Source organism: Dendropsophus ebraccatus, chromosome 9 (genome assembly GCF_027789765.1).
Source record: "Dendropsophus ebraccatus isolate aDenEbr1 chromosome 9, aDenEbr1.pat, whole genome shotgun sequence".
Taxonomy (NCBI): domain Eukaryota; kingdom Metazoa; phylum Chordata; class Amphibia; order Anura; family Hylidae; genus Dendropsophus; species Dendropsophus ebraccatus.
In genome coordinates, this window is record NC_091462.1 from 104,635,734 (window position 1) to 104,656,227 (window position 20,494).

The window sequence follows — 20,494 nt, forward strand, 5'->3', positions numbered from 1 at the left end:
CCATAGGTGTAGTGTCCAAACCACAAATGCTTTGCATATAAAGCACAGAATACAGCAATGTTTTAACCATTTATTGGTCTTTTTCAAGCACGTTGCTGTATTCTGTGCTTTATAGTCAATAAATTTGCACAATAAATTTTCTTTTGCTACCCTGTGAACATCACTCACACCAGGGATTGTGGCTTTCCTGTGCACATCCGCCACCGTCTACTACATTGGACTTTACTGTAAGTGCTGTTGGACTGTTTTTACATTGCGATATGGGAGTGCCTAATGCAGTGTGAACTCAGCCTTAAGCACTGTGAGTGGATGAACAACACAGAGGATAGGGATGATCGCTGCTGTCTTCTAGTTCAGTAACTAAATGAATAATCTGATTTTATTGAACAGGTGAAGCTGACTGGAAGGATTAGTAAAACCATGGACATTATCTGTGTGAATAACACCTTATTGGTTACAGCAACCGGGGAGAGCGTCATCAGGTACATTATCCTCTTATTATCCTGCATTTGATATTTGATTTTTTTTTTTATCAAGCACACAATGCATGTTAATAGAGCATGTTCTATGCAGCCTGTTACATCTGAGCTGTGTGTTACATTACAGGGCTTTTCTGGCCAAATTACCCCATGACATGAAATGTACTCTCTGGACTGCCCAGTGGAAGTGACATCACAAATACTATGCACCTTCCATGGTTGTGACCACAGAGGCCAGTGATTGCGGTTTTGTCCACATGTGGCGGCTGCAATTTGGGTCTCAAGATTTGGTGTTACTGAACAACTGGTGTCTGCTTAAATCATCAAAGGAGCTGTCTGGGCAAAACACAAAATTTCTTCAAACCTGGCGGTTGTATGAAAATTATAAACATACACCATACTCCGCTCCTTCGGTCCCCCACAGCTTCTGCGCTGACACCCCTGCTCCTCCTCTGGTCTTTGCTTCTTCTGTCTTGTATGCCCAGCCCCACAGAACCTGCCTGCTCAGCCAGCATGTCACTCTGTCACTGTGGCCACCGATTGGCTGACCAGGTTTTGTGGGGATGGGATGGCACACAACCCGGAAGCAGTTGAGACCTATGGGGGATTGAAAACGTCTGCGCAGCAGCTGCAAAGGACTGGAGATGGGGAGAACAGTATGTTTACTACTTTTATTCAACTCCCAGCTTTTGAGGAAATAGTTTTGCCCAGACAACTCCTTTCTCATACCTTACTTTATTATAGATTTCTTGGTGCTTGGATCAGGGAAAAATGCTTTTTATCCTTGGTGGATTGTGCCACCTAGACGGGGCTTCACGGCCGCTGTGGCACTTCACCCTGCTCACATCGGCATTGTAGGCCCCACCACTTTGTGATGTCATCGTTGTCTAGGCCCCACCACCTCTAGGGTGGCCCATTTCAATGGCCTTAAGGTGGTGTGGCCTAGACAGTGATGACATCACTTAGGGGTGGGGTAAAAAGGCACAGCGGCCGTGAAGCCTCGCCCAGGTGGCACAATCCACCAAGGAAAGATAGCATTTTTTACTGGACCAAGCACCAAGAAAGCTATGATAAAATAAGTTATGAAAACTGCAGAATGTAGGCTTCACAGCTGTGTAGAGGAGTCCTCATCCAGAAAGGGGGGTGACAGTATCACTTTAAAGGAGTTATCCAGGATTAAAAAAAGCACAGTACTCACTCACAAAAACAGCACCCTGACCACTCGGGTTGTGTGTGGTATTACAATTCGACTACATTTACTATGTTAGATCTGAGCTGCAATACCCTCACCCAAAGAGTGGTGGTGTCTTTCTAAACCTAGATATCCCCTTTAAGGAGGTCCCTTTATTCTTGGAGCCATTGCAGGCTTTACTCTGCTCCGGTTGTTTATGCTCATTACTTCAGTGCAAGGAACAAACATAATGATGTCCTTTTTTTTTCCAGGTTTTGGGATCTGGAGCGAGAAGACAATTATGTGCTGTTCCTGGATGAACAATTAGGATTTGAAGCAGAAGAAACTATAAATTGTCTTTCTTACTGTTCTGCCAAAGGTATCGCAGCCCTTTTATGTTGTAAATCCTTCTTGTTATTCAGAACTAATATATCAGCAGTTAACACAGCCCCCACTTAAAGGGGTACTCCAGGCAAAGATAAAAATGCAGGGTGAGCAGGGGGTGGTGGGAACACCATAAAGAAGCTATACTTACCTATCCCCCCCCCCCCTGGAGCGCAGCATCACCACTCAGTCACCTGTCAGGCTCCTGAAGCTCCTCAAAAATGCCTGCTCAGCCAGTCAGTGACGGGCTGACATCTCTTCAGTCACTGACTAGCTAAGTGGGTATTTCCTGTCATGCTGTGATGAAACAGGAAGCCTGGAAATTCAGGAGCCTGGCAGGTGACTGGGAGCAGTGGGGCACAGGGACGGGTAGGTATATCTCCTTTATTAAGTTCCTACCACCCCCTGCCGGCCCTGGACTTTTTACCTTTGCTCGGAAAACCTCTTTAACTATGACTATATACTTTTTATTTAACTTATTCTCTATAGTTTCTTTACATATTATTATATTTAGCCATTATGGAATAGGCATAACCAACTATATATCTTCATGTGCTGCAGCAATTCTAGCAGCTGGCACCAGTAAGGGCAAGGTGGCTATGTGGAGCAAAGTGCCTGATGGACGGAAGGCCTTGAGGACAGAAGGAAAAGATGCTTGGAAGCTGAACACACCTACAGAATTGGAAGGCAACATCACACAGATTAAAGTGAGTGATTTAGGTGCAGCCTCATGTACCACCTATAGCTGGTAATTTTACACAATACGTTTACTCATTTTACATTTTTTATATAAGAGTTACAGTCCTTATTATTATACTTCAGAGCTGCATTCAAAAGTATCCCAGCATGCTTTGCTGGCTCAACCTCTGCACAGGGCTCACTGTGATGATTCCCATTCTTGCATGCATAGTCTTTACACACGGCCTCTGTTCTGTTATGTGATGCAAGTAATAGGGCTTTTATATCAGGTAACCTACATTCAATGGGTTTGTTGACATACTAGTACATAATGGTGTATATATATATATATATATATATTATTATGACTTCTCACCAATGGTTTCCTTGTCCTCAGTATCTCCTCCCTTGCTGATCTGTTGCTGATATTTTCCTTTGTCTTTATACAGTGGGGATCGTCTAAGAATCTGTTAGCTGTGAACAACCTCAGCTCGGTGCTGATCCTCAGTGAGCATGTCATGTCCTCCCATTTCCATCAACAAGTTGCAGCAATTCAGGTGGCTCCTTCCCAGCTTAGTCTGACCTACTTCAACACCGGAGCCAGACACAGCTTGAAGACTGACATGTACATAAAAGGGGTCTTTGTCACTAAGGTAAGTAAACTATGTGGCAGTACATGATGTCAGCACTTTGGTTCTTATACTGTAGCTTTAGGGCCCTATTCCACCGGACGATTATCGTTTGCATAATCGTTAACGATTAACAATCTCAAACGACCGCTATTGCGAAAGACCTGAAAACGTTCACTCATTTCCATGGAACGATAATCGTTACTTATGATCGTAATTGTGATCGTTTTTCTTCACTATTTATTCGCTATTGCGTTCGTATCTATTGTGAATGACCGAATTATGTCTTATTCAATGCGAAGGATTTGCAAACGTTTTGCGAACGAGCAACGATAAAAATAGGTCCAGGTCTTATAAAGTGATCAACGATTTCTCGTTCGGTCATTAATCGTTAACTGCATTTCAACCAAACGATTATCGTTTATATTTGAACGATTTAACGATAATCTGAACGATAATCGTCCGTTGGAATAGGGCCCTAACTGTATGCTTTTTAATCCTCTCATCGAATAAAGTTGTGGAATGCTGGGAGTTGAAGCTCAACTACAGCGGGAGAAACAAAGATTTTTCAAGCTACTAATGTGATGCTGGTTGTTCTTTTTGTTGATCTTTTGACCCATTCTTTAGTGTTTTTGACAAATGGTGCAGGGTAATATTTCTGCCTATAATTTTTAGGATTCTGTTGCAGTATGGAATGGCAAAATGGTGACAGTATACGAACTTGGCGGACCAACCCTCAGGAATACAGGTATATGTGTCAGCCTCATCCTTCCTGAATTCTGACAAACAGAGTTAAAGTGACACTGTCACCTCCTTTTTGCATTCTGACATCTCTACACAGGTGTAAAGGGTAAATTTAGCAGTTTTCATACCCTATTTTATATCATATGTCATGGTGCTTGTTCAAGTAAAAAGTCATCTTTTATCAAGTGCAGATTGTGCTAAGTGGGCGGGGCCTCGTAGCATTAGCACCACTTAGCCCCGCCCACAATGTCACAGTTGGCCCCGCCCCATCGCCGGCCATTGGAACATTGGAACCAATGGGTGTCAAGGGGGCGGGGGTCGATGGTGCAGTTGTGGGCGGGGCTAAGTGGCGATAATGCCGCGAGGCCACGCCCACTTAATACAATCTGCAGTTGATAAAAGGACACTTTTTACTTGAACTAAATTTACTTGAGCTAAATTTACCCTTTACACCTGTGTAGAGATGTCAGAATGCACAAAGGGGGTGACAGTGTCACTTTAAAGCCTCCCTGAGAAATCAGGTAATGTAAGAGGACCCTTGGGCTATGTTCACACAATGTTTGTTTTCCGTCTTTTTGGATGGACGGACGTTATTTTGATGCTAGAAGACGGCCATCTTTTGATAATTACGGCAGCAAAAAATGATCATGGTCATTATTTGCAGACATAATTATCAAAAAATGGCCGCAAAGCGCTAGTGTGTGAACATAGCCTAAGGGTGCATTCACGACACCAGGCTTGTTGCATATATTTCTGCGACAGATAGGGTTGCTTTGGAAGTTTTGGATTTCTACAACTCCTATTCAGATGAATGGGACAGGTGCAGAAATTTCTGCAACAAATCTGTGTGTGAATTCACCCCTCCTAGGCACAGTGCTGCACTGCATAAAACTACCCAAGTTTGTAGCTAAGGCAGGGCTGTCAGGGCAGTTTCCCTATACTCTGAATTTCTGGTTACCAGGGAAGGCATCAGGGTATCCTATACATTTTCAATCGTTGCCCCTATGGCTTTTGATGTCACATTAGACACATTTGATGGTGATGCAATCCTTTCACCTGCTGCTTTGTACTTTTTTTGGTTCATAGTTTTACTAAGCAAAGCGTATACAATGTTGTGGAGTCAACTATATCCACCTGTCATACCATTAATGTATAGTATAAATCATTACCGCTATCTTGGCATTTAACGTAATTCTTACAAGCAGTGATCTGTGACAGGCCTAACTTTTCTGTAGGGTGTAGGGAAAGTGATGAATGATGTGGTTTTGCTAGGGTGGACTGAAACCTTGGGCACAGATTTAACCCACAGATTCACAATCTAAAGAATCCTCTTGCTGGAATGATGTGTTAGGAGATGTAGTAATGCCTAATACTGAAAACTGCAGTCATAGAACTAAACATTTATGAACCTATTGTTACACATGACAGCTATCTAGCTGGGGAATATATGTAGAAGCGAGGGGATCCCATTGGAAAGATCAGAACAGGCAGGTCCAGGAAAAAATGGTCTGCTGTTTGGTGCAGGTCTGGAGCGGGGACCAATAACAATGTGCATTGGTTGTCTGATGCCTATGGCAGCTGTATCACTTGCTCTTGGGTATTGTTTGACTTTTTTAGACACTGCTCAGTTGATTTTAGTTTTATAGTGTTTTAGGTTATGTTCACACAAAGTGTATTTTCGTATAACTACGGACGTTGTTGCTGATTGCAACAACGGCCATGATTAATATGAGAATATACGTGCCGTTGCCGCCTATGGAATCCCGACCGCAGTGTATACACATAATATACACTCCGGCAGGGATCCCTAGCGGCGCTGCAAAGAACTATTCATTGAATAGCGACCGCAGAAAACCCTGTCAGTGCACACTGTGAAGCGAGCGGCTCCAACCGCTCGCTCCATACTGTGCAGTGGGGAGTTCTAATGCAGGCGCGCTTGGATGCGCCCGCATCAGAGCTCTGCGGCGCTAAAGATCATCCGGCCGGTACTGTAGTACCAGCCAGGATGATCTTTAATGAGACTGCCTGTTCCATGACCTGGCCAAGTCACGGAACGGCCGGTCTCTTACATAGTCTGAACATAGCCTTAGTTAGTATTAACCAAACTAAATAAAAAGTGACAAAAAGGGCCTAAAATGGAAAGGGAGCTGATGCTACGCTTACCCCATTTGCTTGTGGATGCTACAAAGTGCTACACCCTGAAACATTCTGAGGTCTTGAATATACTTTACACTAATTTCCTGCCATTATATGTGGGATTCTTACACTGAGGTATAGATTCCTGCTCCAGACTTCCCCTGTGCTACCTGTACTCAGACATTGGCCGTGTGACCGGCTTACCCAACACTCATAGGCACTTTCTGATTCTATATACAATGGCTGGACCGTCGGCAAATAAAGCACTTATTGCCTCTTCTGTACCCCCCCCCAGTCCTCCTAGTCCGTAAGCTCTTATGTTACCCCAAAATACAAGTAGATATTATTATATACACTTTTCCACTGTAGTCTAGCTATTATATCCAATAGTCCAGCTTGTAGCTTTTTCTAAAATGGAAAAATGATGAAAGAAAAATAAATAACATGGGAGGGACACACACTGACAGATTGCCTGCTATGATGCTTTTGCTTAATAACCGATCCACGCAAGTGATGTTAATGTATTGCATAATGATCCTTCTATGTTTAGGTTCCTTTGCCAGTGAGTCTCCTGTGTTGGCCGTCCATGAGGAAAACATCTACACTGTAGAGCCTAGCAGAGTCCAGATTCGTACATTGCAAGTAAGTACCATACTGACTCCCTTAGAAGGAAAAATTTAATTTTTTTTTGCAAATAGATATATATTTAAAGATTATTGAGCTACCCCATTTCTGTGTGTGTGTATATAATATATAATTTTTTTTTTTACAGTTTCCTTTATTCGTAGCCTTCTACTATATCAGCCAGTAAACTACAGTCCTTTTCATTCCCATTGATGTTAATCTGTCTCTCTTATTTTCCAGGGGACTGTGAAGCAGCTGCTCCCATTCTCTGTGTCAGAGGGAAACCCGTGTATGCTGGACATATGCGGTACTTTCCTAGTGGTCGCCACAGATGCCGCCCACTTCAAGCTTTTTGACCTCTCCAGGAGGTACGGTATATGCTTTGGAAGAATAATCCTCTCCATCTTCTTCTAATAGCCCCGATATCAATGATCTTGTCGCTGCTGCCAATGTAACAGATCCAAATATATACAGTCACTTATCTAGCAGAGTGGGAAGCAGAGGGCAGGAGCTGGCACACAGTGAATGTGTGTATACATAACTTGCCCAGAGACAATACAAATACCCAGCCAAATGTTCTCTTCATCACGTCCCCATTCTCATATTACTGCCCTGTGATTGTCCTGACATTTTTTTTTTTCATTTGTCTGAAGGGAGGCCAAAGCCCACAGCAATTGTAAGAACCTCTCTGAGCTGGTGCCAGGACTTGGTAGCATTGTGTCTATCAGGTGCAATGCCAATGGCAGTAAAGTCAGCATCCTCGCCAATAGGGTAAGATTGCTTTGGTTAAAACTTGCACAGTCAAACATGAAATCTACCGAATGGGATCTGCAATTACACTGATGCACGGGAACATCGGCCTTACAGCAGACTTGCATGAAGTGATGATATATCATTAAAATGTGTCATAACTGAGAATGAAGGAGCTACAGCTCTGCATCAGTTGCGTAGCTTTTTCACTTTGGACCATCAGTAAACAACAAGTGGCCAGGTTTTCACTGTAAAAGGGCTGTGGTGTCAGGAGTCCCTTCATACTCAGAAGTGGTGCAGATCCCAGAAGTCATTAAGTTATGGCATAATGTAAATATATGTCATTAGTTCATGAAATGAGACATACCCCTTTTAATATCAAGATTTTTCATCAAATGAGACTACCCCCTTTTAAAGATCAAGTTTTTTAATAGATGGCCATATTCAGATGTCTCATAATCTGAGAGTACTGTGCAGAGCAGGAACAAATCCCCATAGAAAACCCTCTCCTGCTCTGGATAGTTCCTGACATGGACAGAGGTGGCAGCAGAGAGCACTAGAATACACCACTTCCTGCAGGACAGCAGCTGATAAATATGGAAAGACTTGAGATTTTTAAATAGAAGTAAATTACAAATCAATATAACTTTCTGACACCAGTTGCAAAGTTCCGCTTTAAAGCAGTGTATTTAAAAAAAAAAAATCTTTACAGTACCCTTTAAGTTGCCATTACATTCTGGTATTTTACAGTGTTAAAGAAACTTTTGACTTGTTACAGAGACATGTCAAAAGCTTTGCTTGGTGGGGGCCTAAGTTCTGGAGTATCTACTATTCCAATGAGCCAATATCTCCTGCTGCAAGGAAACACCAGGACGACAAACATTCTAGTGATCAATGGGGCTTTCAGCTTGCATCCCCCATATAAGCTTTTGCCAAACTTTTACCAAAAGATTTTTTTTTGTTTAAAGAGCAGTAACACTTTAAGCTCTCCTAGTTTTTAACCTATTATACTGGAATTACACACTGCAGTTTTGGGGGCCAAAGCCAGAAGTGGATTCGAATGAGATGGAAAATACAAATGCCAGACGTGTACTTCTCTTTCCTGTTCAAACCACATCTGGTTTAGGCACAAAAAACGCCATTTGTGAAATCAGCATCAAATAAATCTCTAGGGTTTTTAGTATTGTGGTCTATAGAATTTACAGAAACATTGCTTTTTTTGTAAATACTTTGCATTGCTGCTGACCTGTTCTCATGTTTCTGCCTACTGTTTAATAACTTTGCTTTATGTATAGCTTAGCTCTAAAGTTTTGCAATAGATTTAGTATAAAATTTCATCCCTGGGTCTGAAGGGCTTTTGACACCACTAGATGGCACACAACATGTGTAATGTGACCAATACAGAAATATCCTGTTTCTGGAACAAAGCGGCCATGTTTTTCTAAGCCTGGTCAACCCCTTTAATGGCCTCTCTTTTTGCTGCGTTTACACGGAACGATTATCGTTCGAATTTTCACATAAACGATCGCATTTGAGTGATAATCGTACTGTGTAAACACAGCAAACGATCAAATGACGAGTGAGAAATCGTTCATTTTGATCTTTCAACATGTTCTTAAATTGTCGTTCGCTGAAAATTCACAGATCGCTTCGTGTAAAGAGTCTTTCACCGATTTACCCTATGTAAAAGATGGGCTTAAGCGATCTTATAAACGATCGCAATAACGATTTTTCTTACGTATTTTCTAACAATTTATTTGTCTAAACGCTGATCCTTATAAAAACCAAATAGTTGCTTCAAAATCGTTAAACGATCGATCGTGCGAATTATCGCTCTGTGTAAACGCGGCATTAGTTCTGTTTATTATTTCAGTGCAGCATTAATCTTGTTTTATCCCATCTCATTTAACCCTGTAATACCTCTTCCTTCAGACTGACGGTCACCTAGACTCCAAAATGTACTTTTACGATGTTGACCTGGATACCATTTCATTCTACGACTTCTGGAACGGCCAAGCTGATCAGCAAGATTTTACATCCAACATGGACTCGTAAGAAATGCAGAGAGGGATATGTGTTGTTCTCTTGTCAACTCCCGCTTCACATAGTGTCAGATTTCCCCTGGGTGTCAGTATGAGGATTACCAGAGGGGTAAAGATTCATTGCTGGGGCTAGAGAAATGTCAAGTGTCAGAATAGTGGATACACACATTGAGTGTGGTGACATTTAACTAGATTGGGAGGAAAAACTCCATTGCTCTGTAATACTGTGACTAGGCTGCAAGTACAGGAATAAATCGAGCCACTTGAGCCTTCTCTTTCCTGGCACAGAGAAGCTTAGCAACTCTTGTGTCCATCTGTTATGGGCTAAAACAGGGATGGGGAACCTTCAGCTTTCCAGCTGTTGCAAAACTACAATTTCCATCATGCCTGGACAGCCAAAGCTAAAGCTTTGGCTGTCCAGGCATGATGGTAATTGTAGTTTTGCAACAGCTGGAGGGCTGAAGGTTCCCCAGCCATGGGCTAAATAATCTCTATGTTAATTTTTGGAAACACTTGTCATATACCACAGTAGATGATCCAAGAATATTGTAACCTGCTGGAGTTTTTTTTTTCTTATCAACAGGAACCTTCCAGAGAATACAAAACTCCTCGACCGCATCCCAATCAGTCACTTCTGGGACCAAAGTGAACCACGGCTACTAGTATGTGAGGCGATGCTGGCCATCCCAAATTCAGTGCATCCATCGCCAAAACACAACCAGCTTGTAGAAGTTCCTCATGGAAAGGTGATGATTTCAGTTTTGGAATTTAATAGTAAAAGTGGCAAGCTTAGAGGGTTATTCCCATTTAATAAAGGCATGGCAGGGGTATAACCTTCATAGAGAGGGGAAAGCATTGCCAAATCAATGCATCACCCTCTTTTTGTGATGGCCTACCCTCAGGATCCATCCAGGAGCTGACACTGTGAACAGAGATGGTGGCAGACTGCCCTATACATTGTGTAGTGCTGGGTTACTGCAGCTTAACTTTCCTTAAAAGGGGGTATGCCCATCTTAAAGCGACACCTCTGCCCTAGGACACCTCCGTCCCTCCTCCCTGCCCTCCTCATCATTAGGAATGCCCCTGGATCAATTTCTCCTATTCATCACCTACGTGAGCATTGCACATGAGCTGGATTGTTAAGGCACCTGTGCAGTGTTCTAACAGGTGATGCATAGGAAAAATGGTGAAGAGGGTCGGATGGGCGTCGCCATCCTAGGGCATGGGTACTCTAGGCCACGCCAATTTGACACAGGGCTGCAAGTTTAAAAGTTGTTTTTTAGGACATTAACTGCATCACCTGCTGAACGGACTCCAGGACAGATCTTGGATTAAAAGCAGCTATCTGCGGTTATGGGGGGTCAGATTGTGGGTACAGAGTCGCTTTAAGAAGTAATCCCTTATTTACAGGATAGGGGATAACTAACTGGCAGCATGGAATTCTTGCTGATCCAGCAGCAGCGCCTCACGACAGGTACACTTTAATTCTAGCAGAAGGCTGGGGTCCCCAGAGATCATGGGGGCCTCAGCAGTTTACAGATAGTTGAGAATTAGGGATAACTTTTTAAAATAAGAATACCCATTTTTTCTCATGTGACATTGACCTGGGCCAGTGATTTAGACCTTGGATTAACAGCTCAGATGGTTTTCCTTGCAGGAAGATGTGCTGGTTATGTCATTCTTCAGCACCCAGGAGCATGGCCTGCTACTTCAGGAAAGCTTCCCACGACCCACCTCTTTCCAGTCTCTGCTCGGTATCGAGGTCCCACATTATTATTTCACAAGAAAGGTGAGTGAGCGGAAAAATAGACGACCACTTCTATCCTGGGCTTTATGGCCTATGCAAGTTTGGAATAGTTCTCCAGCTTAAAATAATAGAAAGCTGTATTTTATTAGTTCATATTAATACAAGGCACATGGAAGTAATAGATCTATATAAAGACAAATAAAACTCTCCATTTTTACTTTAGCTACTTTTCAGTTCGTGCAGTATCATTGTGCTGCATGTAAGGACATATCAGTGGATTTTTTTTTATACCGTATGAGTGACACAATGCCTCTTTGTGGGACACTGCATTGTGGGTTATGTTGCCTTCAGTTTCTTTTGCATTCTGCTAATATGTAGCTAGGTGGCGATATGCTTCAGCATTTCAGAAATTTTTACAACACTACTTCAATACAATGGCATCTACATCTACGTAATGTTACAACAGAAACAAAGCCTCAGAGACCCAACTTGAAGGGGTTATTACAAGAGTAATAAGAATCACCTATTAGCTTGTGCTTGATCACTGCTCTGTTCACATGGATTGGTAGAGATCCCAGCGGTTGGGCCCCCATCAATCAGACACTGTGGATAGGTGGTAGGTCTTATTCTGTGGATAACCCCTTCTAAATAGTAAGTTATGGGACCAAGTAATAAACTATAGGTTGTCAGATAATAGCTTTGTAAGCATTGCACATAAACCGTTTCCCGTCCTTTCCAATGATATATGTCCAGTGCAAATGCGTCACAGACTCCTCAGTGATATGTTTGCTCATATCAAGATGGCCCTGATACAGTACGTTTTCCTACAGAAAGTGGGTATAGAGGAAACATACTCTGACTGGGTCACTGTTACTAGTGGGTCACCACAGGGGGCAGTATTGGAGGGGGGTCTTTGTCACAAGTTGGATACATGGGGGTCAGTTTTGGGCCCTATTCTCTTTAATATGACCTTGTAGTGGGATTGCACTGTAAATTGTCCATTTGTGCAGATATGTAAAGATTAATAGAATAGAGAACAGTAAATTGTCACACAGGGATCTGATAGGTGGGAGGTTTGGGCTGAAAAGTGGCAGATGAGCTAATACTGATGGATGTAAGGGTCTGCACTTGGGGAAATCTGAGTATCAAACACCGGAGAGGGTTCAGAGACAGCAACCAGAGTAATACATGGAATGGAAGGACTATAGCGCCCAGTAAGATTATCACAGTGAGGGGGATTTCGCTTAGAAGAAAAGATGTCTGAGGAATGACCTAATAACTATATATAATATATCAGGGAGCAATATAAAGATCTCTCTTATTAGTCCTATTAGGACTGTGTCTATAACAAGGAGGTTTCCACACCAGCACAGAAAGGGATTCTTTACTTTAATCACAGTGAGACTATGGAGCCTTGTATAGATTCTTTACTGTAAGAGCAGTAAGACTATGGAGCTCACTATAGATTCTTTACTGTAAGAGCAGTCAGACTATAGAACGCTATAAATTCTTTACTGTAAGAGCAGTCAGACTATAGAACGCTATAAATTCTTTACTGTAAGAGCAGTGAGACTCTGGGACTCTATAGATTCTTTACTGTAAGAGCAGCGAGACTATGGATCTTCCCACTAGGTTGTTGATCCCAGGATTTATTCTGATTGAATTTTTTCCCTAAAATGAGGAAAATTGTCTTCTTCCTAATGTTTTTTTGCCTTCCTTTGGGTCAACACTATAGGGAGATCGACTGAACCAAATGGACGTATGGCTTTTTTAAGCCTTAAAAACTATGTTATTGTTTTATACAATGTCATTCTATAACAGCAGTTTTTCAGACATTTTTAATAGAGAAAGAGGCCTATAGGAAAAACACTAGAAACTAGACATCATTCCTGGAGCTTACTAGACTCTGAAAAAATAATAAGGAATAACACATTGTCTGTGGTGCATTGTGTTGCACTGCTGACTTCAGAGTAACACCTGGCTGCAAAAAATACATAAAAGCCCAGTTAAAAACATCACAAAACCCATGGAGTTTTCCATAGAACCAGCCCCATATGCCAAAACCAAAAAGCCCTGCAGTTCTTTTTGTGTGTTTCCGTGTCTTCTGTTTCATGTCTGTTTGCTGCTCTTGTTATTTTCCTTCATGTATTTTGTGCAGGTATTTTTGCTTTGTGTCTCATATTTAATTTCCTTTTGTATTTTTTTTTTTTGTGCCATTTGCCTTCAGTTGTTGTTCCGGAGAGGCTGTGTGTATCAGCCTGTTGTAAGTATATGAGTGCCCCAGCTTTTTCTCATCTGGCTTCTTCTACTGTATGTGTGTGTGTGTGTGTGAGGTTTAGCTAGATGGCGACACGCTGCGCTACAGGATGCAATGTAAAGACAAAGCTACATCATACAGTACATAGATGGTCTTGTATGATGCCCTTTGCTGCCTATTGTAATGACCTGCTAGGACGGGACGAGGGAGAACAATGGAAATGGATAGAAATAGAAACAGTCTGGAATAAGAGGATTTTTTTGTACTCACCGTAAAATCCCTTTCTTGTGGCTTCATTGGGGGACACAGCACCAGTGGGTATAGGCTACTGCCACTAGGAGGCGACACTAGACAGAAGAAGAAGTGACTCCGCCTGGCAGGCTATACCCCTCCTACAGGCACCAGGCTAACTCAGTTTAGTCACAAGCAGTAGAAAATAGTAACAAAAAACAGACTGGTCCCGGGAACGAAAACCCCAAGAACAGAACAAGCCCCGGGAGCACAACCTCAAACAGGGTGGGAGCTGTGTCCCCCAATGAAGCCACAAGAAAGGGATTTTACGGTGAGTACAAAAAAATCCTCTTTTCTTGTGCCTGTCATTGGGGGACACAGCACCAGTGGGACGTACAAAAGCAGTCCCAGAGGGTGGGGAAAGAAGATTACAATCCCCATGCGGCCTGCCTAACGCACAGCGGCCTGCAGAACCTTGCGGCCCAGACTGGCGTCAGAGGAAGCCAGGATATGGACCTGATAAAACTTTGAAAAAGTGTGTACTGAAGACCAGGTGGCGGCCTTGCAGACCTGGGACACTGAAGCCTGATGGCGGACCGCCCAAGAGGCCCCCACAGCCCGAGTAGAATGAGCGGTGACCCGAAAGGGAGGAGCCCTGCCACGAACGCGGTAGGCCTCTGCGATGGCTGCCCTGATCCAACGCCCAATGGTGGTCTTGGAAGCCGCCAGTCCCTTGCGCGGACCCGACGGGACCACGAACAAGGAATCCGAGCGGCGAAAGGAAGCAGTGACGGACAAGTAGATCCGTATGGCCCGGACAAGGTCCAAACAATGCAGGGACCGTTCACTAGGATGGGAGGGCGCAGGGCAAAAAGAGGGGAGAATGATGTCCTCATTAAGGTGGAATGCAGACACGACCTTCGGCAGGAAGGAAGGAAGAGGACGAAGCACCACCTTGTCCTCGTGAAGGACCAGATAAGGGGAGCGACAAGAGAGCGCTGCCAGTTCAGACACCCTACGGATGGAGGTAATCGCCACCAGGAAGGCGACTTTCCAAGAAAGGAAACAAAGAGACACCTCACGAAGAGGCTCAAAGGGAGGACCTTGTAGAACCTCGAGGACTAAATTAAGATCCCAGGGCTCTAAAAGAGAACAGCAGGTGGCCACAAGCTGCTGCGCTGCAGAGACGAGAGGAGGAAGGGAGGGGGCACAGGAAGGAGCAGGTGGGGGCTACAGGAGTAGCCAATAAGAGACAAGCCAGCGGCGGGAAGGGCCGAAAACGGGCGGGCGCTCCGCCCCCGTGACGTCACTCGTGTGCGCCGATGCGGCCTAGCTCCGGCAGAAGCCGGGGGCTAAATTTATGGGCAGGCCGGCGGCAGCGAGACGGCGGCGCGGAGCGCTGAAGAACGCGGCCGCCAGCAGAAAGGAAGGGAGAAGAGCCCGGTAAACTACCCGGTCGCCCCTATAGAGCTGCTGCCTGCGTGCAGGAGCTCCAGAGACTCCTTCCACCCCCTCTCCCTGAAGAAAGAGGCCCGCACAGACCATCTTGCCCAGGGCCTCTGAGAGGGAGGCAGGGAGGGAGAGAGGCAAGAGAGGCAGGGAGGGAGAGAGACAGGGGGGAGAGAGGCAGGGAAAAGGGGGGCAACTAGGTGCCCTGGAAGGATGACCCCCCCCCAGATTCCCAAGGAAGGCTAAGGACAGGAATACTCACCTGTCCGGCGTCTTCAGGTGCGCGCAGGGTCACCCCTTCGGTCACCTCGCACCTTTGTGGGGGACCGGTATCCTGCCGCAGGGAGCGGGCGTTGGGGGACGGGTGACCGGCGCAGGGAAAAGAAACTTTCCATGCACCCTCAGGGGGAACTGCGTCTGATGTGGCAGCCCACGCCGACGGTCCCCCTGATAACCTAAAAGAAAAGAGAAAGAAATAAAACTAAAATAAAAAAATGGAGGTGCATGGCACCTGTGTCTACCTCCTACGGACACTAGACTAAAACTGAGTTAGCCTGGTGCCTGTAGGAGGGGTATAGCCTGCCAGGCGGAGTCACTTCTTCTTCTGTCTAGTGTCGCCTCCTAGTGGCAGTAGCCTATACCCACTGGTGCTGTGTCCCCCAATGACAGGCACAAGAAATAAGTGATTGAAACCAGATGAATACAGTCAGTGAGTCTCAGGCAGTGGATTAGGGACATGCTGCTCCCACATTTATACTTCCATATGAGTAGGTAACTACACTTTGTACATTAATCACTAAAAATTGGCACTTTCACTTAAAAAAAGACGGTGAAAAAAAACTTTTTACATGTCCTAGAGCAGGGGTGTCAAACTTGCGCCACCCCAGCTGTTGCAGAACTACAATTCCCATCATGCTCGGACGGCCTAAGCTTTAACAGTCCAGAAATTGTAGTTTTGCAACAGCTGTGGGACTGCAGATTGATACCTGTTTCTTATGGTGCGTTTACACGAAACGATAATTGGCCCGATCGTACGATTAACGATGTCGGAGTAACGATTTTTTTTTTTCATAACGATCAGCGTTTATACGGTACGATATATCGTACGGAAAATTCGTTTTGCGATCCATAAGCCAATCTCACACATTGGTTAAATCGGCGAACGACTGTTCACACGGAATGATCTGCAAATTTTTTGCGAACGATGAACGACGATTTGATAACATGTTGAAAGATCAAAATGAACGATTTCTCGTTCGTTGTTTGATCGTTCGCTGCGTTTATACGTACGATTATCATTCGAATTCGATAGTTATCACGCAAATTCGCACGTGTAAACGCAGCATTTCTTAGAGACACGTCAGAAGTTTTGTTCCGTCAATCATTAGAGCCATGAGAAGTGCTTCGCTCCACGACTTGTTGCGACTTCCATTACACTTTAGGGGGCGCTCTCCAGAGACTTAGGCTGGGTTCACACTACATTTTTGCAATCATTTTTTTTCATCCGTTTTTTTTTAAAATAAAAAAAGGATGCATGTGTTATGTGCATCCGTTTTTATCTGTTTTTCCATTGAATTCCATTATAAAAAAAAGATCAAAACGGATCAGTTTTTTTTAACGGACACAAAAATGAGGTCGACTACGTTCTTATGTACGTTTTTATGTAGGTTTATGTACGTTTTTTTAAATAATGGAATTCAATGAAAAAAAGGATCAAAACGGATGCAGACACTTGCATCTGTTTTTTCCATCCGTTTTTTTTGCAAAAAGCAGATTAAAAAAACGGATTGCAAAAACGTAGTGTGAACCCAGCCTTACAATGGAGACCATTTCCTGCGGCAAGCCAGGCAGTGAAGCACTTAACTTTGCACTTCTCCCGTTTCTATGATGAAAACATTTCACATTTCTATGACATGGCAGACGTTTTAAAGTGACAGGGACACTTTGAAGAGGTTATCCAGTGAAAAACTTTTTCTTTCAAATCAACTGGTGTCAGAAAGTTATATAGATTTGTAATTTACGTCTATTAAAAAATCTCAAGTCTTCCCATACTTATTAGCTGCTGTATGTCATGCAGGAAATGTTTTATTTTCAGTCTGACACAGTGCTCTCTGCTGACATCTCTGGCCGAGACAGGAACTGTCCAGAGCAGGAGAGGTTTTCTATGGGGATTCATATAAAACCGAGACAGAGTTCCTGTCTCGGCCAGAGGTGGCAGCAGAGAGCTCTGTGTCAGACTGAAAATAAAACATTTCCTGCATGACATACAGCAGCTAATAAGTATGGGAACACTGGAGATTTTTATTTTAATAGAAGTAAATTACAAATCTGTATAACTTTCTGATATCAGTTCATTTAAAAGAAAAAGATTTTTACTGGACATTCCTTTCAAGATTCACCCTTTTAAGGGCTTGTTCAAAATACTTTTCCTTGAAATAAACCGGTGCCAGAAAGTGCAAGAGATTTTAAATACACTTCTATTAAAAAGTCTCAAGTATTCCTATACTTATCAGCTGCTGTATGTCCTGTAGGAAGTTGTTTATTCTTCCCAGTCTGACACAATGCTCTCTGCTGCCGCCTCTGTCCATGTCAGGAACTGTCCTAAGCAGTAGCAAATCTCAATAGAAAACCTCTCCTGCTCTCCAGACAGGAAAGAATACACCACTTCCTGCAGGAAATGCAGCAGCTGGTAAGTACTGGAAGGCTGGAGATTTTTAAGTAGAAGTAAATTACAAATCTCTGGCTTTTTCTGGCACCATTTTTGGTGAACAACCCCTTTAACTACACTTTGAGATGGAAATTCTGACTGTATTCTGTCCTCTGTTTTAATATATCAAACTAAATGTTTCTTCTGCCTTGAACATTCACAGCCTGGTGAGGATGAAGACAAACCTGAAAGTACAGAAGTGGGCACACCACAGATCCCCCATATGGTGGCCAAGAAGCCACTGCGAGACTTCATTGGTCTGGAGGACTGTGAGAAGGCAACACGAGATGCTCTGCTGAACTTCAGCTTCTACCTCACTGTTGGAGACATGGACGAAGCCTTTAAGTCAATCAAGCTCATAAAGAGGTAGGAGGAACAGTATGCATCTATATACATGGAAAATTTATAGTGTTTTTTCTATAGATACCCACCAGTCAATAGGGAATTATGAGCAGGAGAGGTTTTCTATGGGGATTTGCTACTGTTCTGGACAGAGGTGGCAGCAGAGAGCACTGTGTCAGACTGGAAAGAATACACCTCTTCCTGCAGGACATGCAGCAGCTGATAAGTACTGGAAGACTTGAGATTTCTTAATAGAAGGAAATTACAAATCCCTGGCACCAGTTGATTTGAAAGAAAAAAAGTTTGGGTGAACAACCCCTTTTAGGGTAGCTTCACACGTCCTGTCTAAATGATCTGACTAAATGAATTAACACAGCATTAAATCCTCACTGTCAAATCTGCTGCAGATCCGCAGCAGATTTGATGCTGTGTTCATTCATTTAGTCAAATTTGCTGCGGATCCGCAGCAGAAAATCTGCAGCGATGCGGTACGTGTGAAGCTACCCTAAAAAGGAAGATTCTAAAAATCCCAGCGGTCCTATCCCTAGTGATTGTACATTGATGGCATATCCTAGCTATATGTCCTTAATTTTTTGGGGGGAGCTGCTGAATTTCCTTTTAGATATATTGCTCGGGTTGTATCGACATGGACGTCTCTTGAATGGAAATGTTGCTATTAAATTTAAAGGGAAATGGCCTCGGACCCCTTTTTTGCTGAGGTCGGCAATTGTTTAGGAGACTGACGCTTCACTCGCCTGACAGAAGGAAATTCACTCAAGCTGTGACTTCAAAAGGAAGTCCACACTACGGTGCGAGTTGTTTCTTTTATAGAGACATTTTCACACCACTTAGGAAGTGCTCAGTAAATGATGAGTTGAAAAGGAAGTAGATTTGGCCTGTATTGAGGATCTGGAGAAGAATATGGTAATGAGGGAAGGAGAGAGCGACATCCAGGATACTACAGGACTGTGGTAGTAAGTGGCTTAGCAGCCTGCTATCGGACATCTTCCTATCTACACCATTAGATCTTCCCTGCTGATTGTCATTGCGGCCATTGTTGGACTCCAACGTATTACTCCCAGGGCGTATTACATGAACATTCATTCATAGCTGTAGTGGGAATGTCTGAATGGCCACAGCTTCCCCCAGATACATAGGCAGTTTGGCTGGGGGTCTTAAATGTCAGACTAATGGCACGCAGCTCACCACCACAGAATCCCTTCAAGAACACATCCCCTATCCACAGGAAATGACCCAGCAGTTCACTTGACTATCCTTTTCATTCCTATAGACCAGTGGTAGGGAACCTTGGCTCTCCAGCTGTTGCAAAACTACAACTCCTATCATGCCTGGACAGCCAAAGCTTTAGCTTTGGCTGTCCAGGTATAATGGGAGTTGTTGTTTTGCAACAGCTGGAGGGCCAAGGTTCCCTACCCTTGCTATAGGCAGTAAAATGGAGCAGCAGTGCACATGTGTGACCGCCCCTCCATTACTTTGGAAGACGAAGAGCCCTTTTACAGGGAAATTGGTGCTTGTTTTTGTAGAGCCTATACAAGGCCAGGCAGCATGAACAATTGCTGGAACGAATGCATGGCCATTTAAATGCATTGTTGTCAGCTGCACATCCCCTGTTTAGACAGAGATGTGTAATTATATATATATATTTATGCACAAACTATTAAATTGGCCAACAAACAAGCGTTTACTCTTTCTCTTTTAGGGTCCCCATACACTTTCGTCAGCCATACCTGCCATCAGTATAAGTCTCTCCCGAATGATTTCCCCCCACAGATGATGTTGGCGGTGATAGATTGAAAATTAAAGGGGTTATCCAGCGCTACAAAAACATGGCCACTTTCTTTCAGAGACAACACGACTCTTGTCTCGAGTTCAGGTGCGGTTTGCAATTAAGCTCCATTCACTTCAGTGGAACTGAACAGCAAAACCCCGCCCAAGCTGGAGACAAGAGCGGGGCTGTCTCTGGAAGAAAGTGGCCATGTTTTTGTAACACTGGATAACCCCTTTAAAGTCCAACCCCATTGTTCTGGGAGAGATAAACTTCTCCACTCCATAGAAAACACAGGACCACTAGGCCTTGCTGATGGAGAGGACAGGCGGCAGATG

At 43.7% G+C, this 20,494-nt stretch overlaps 1 protein-coding gene across 3 annotated transcripts in view; it reads left to right on the plus strand.

Annotated features, from left to right (window-relative positions):
* Positions 1 to 20,494, plus strand: part of IFT140 (intraflagellar transport 140) — a 70,991-nt gene that overhangs the window by 15,179 nt on the left and 35,318 nt on the right. For all 3 annotated transcript variants that reach the window (XM_069984175.1, XM_069984174.1, XM_069984176.1), the window contains exons 7-18: positions 391 to 482; positions 1,923 to 2,029; positions 2,596 to 2,741; positions 3,162 to 3,365; positions 4,017 to 4,089; positions 6,772 to 6,863; positions 7,086 to 7,213; positions 7,499 to 7,616; positions 9,528 to 9,646; positions 10,221 to 10,383; positions 11,295 to 11,426; positions 18,192 to 18,394. In XM_069984175.1, coding sequence (XP_069840276.1) covers positions 391 to 482; positions 1,923 to 2,029; positions 2,596 to 2,741; positions 3,162 to 3,365; positions 4,017 to 4,089; positions 6,772 to 6,863; positions 7,086 to 7,213; positions 7,499 to 7,616; positions 9,528 to 9,646; positions 10,221 to 10,383; positions 11,295 to 11,426; positions 18,192 to 18,394 — 1,577 coding nt within the window. The remainder of the gene's footprint in view (positions 1 to 390; positions 483 to 1,922; positions 2,030 to 2,595; positions 2,742 to 3,161; positions 3,366 to 4,016; positions 4,090 to 6,771; positions 6,864 to 7,085; positions 7,214 to 7,498; positions 7,617 to 9,527; positions 9,647 to 10,220; positions 10,384 to 11,294; positions 11,427 to 18,191; positions 18,395 to 20,494) is intronic.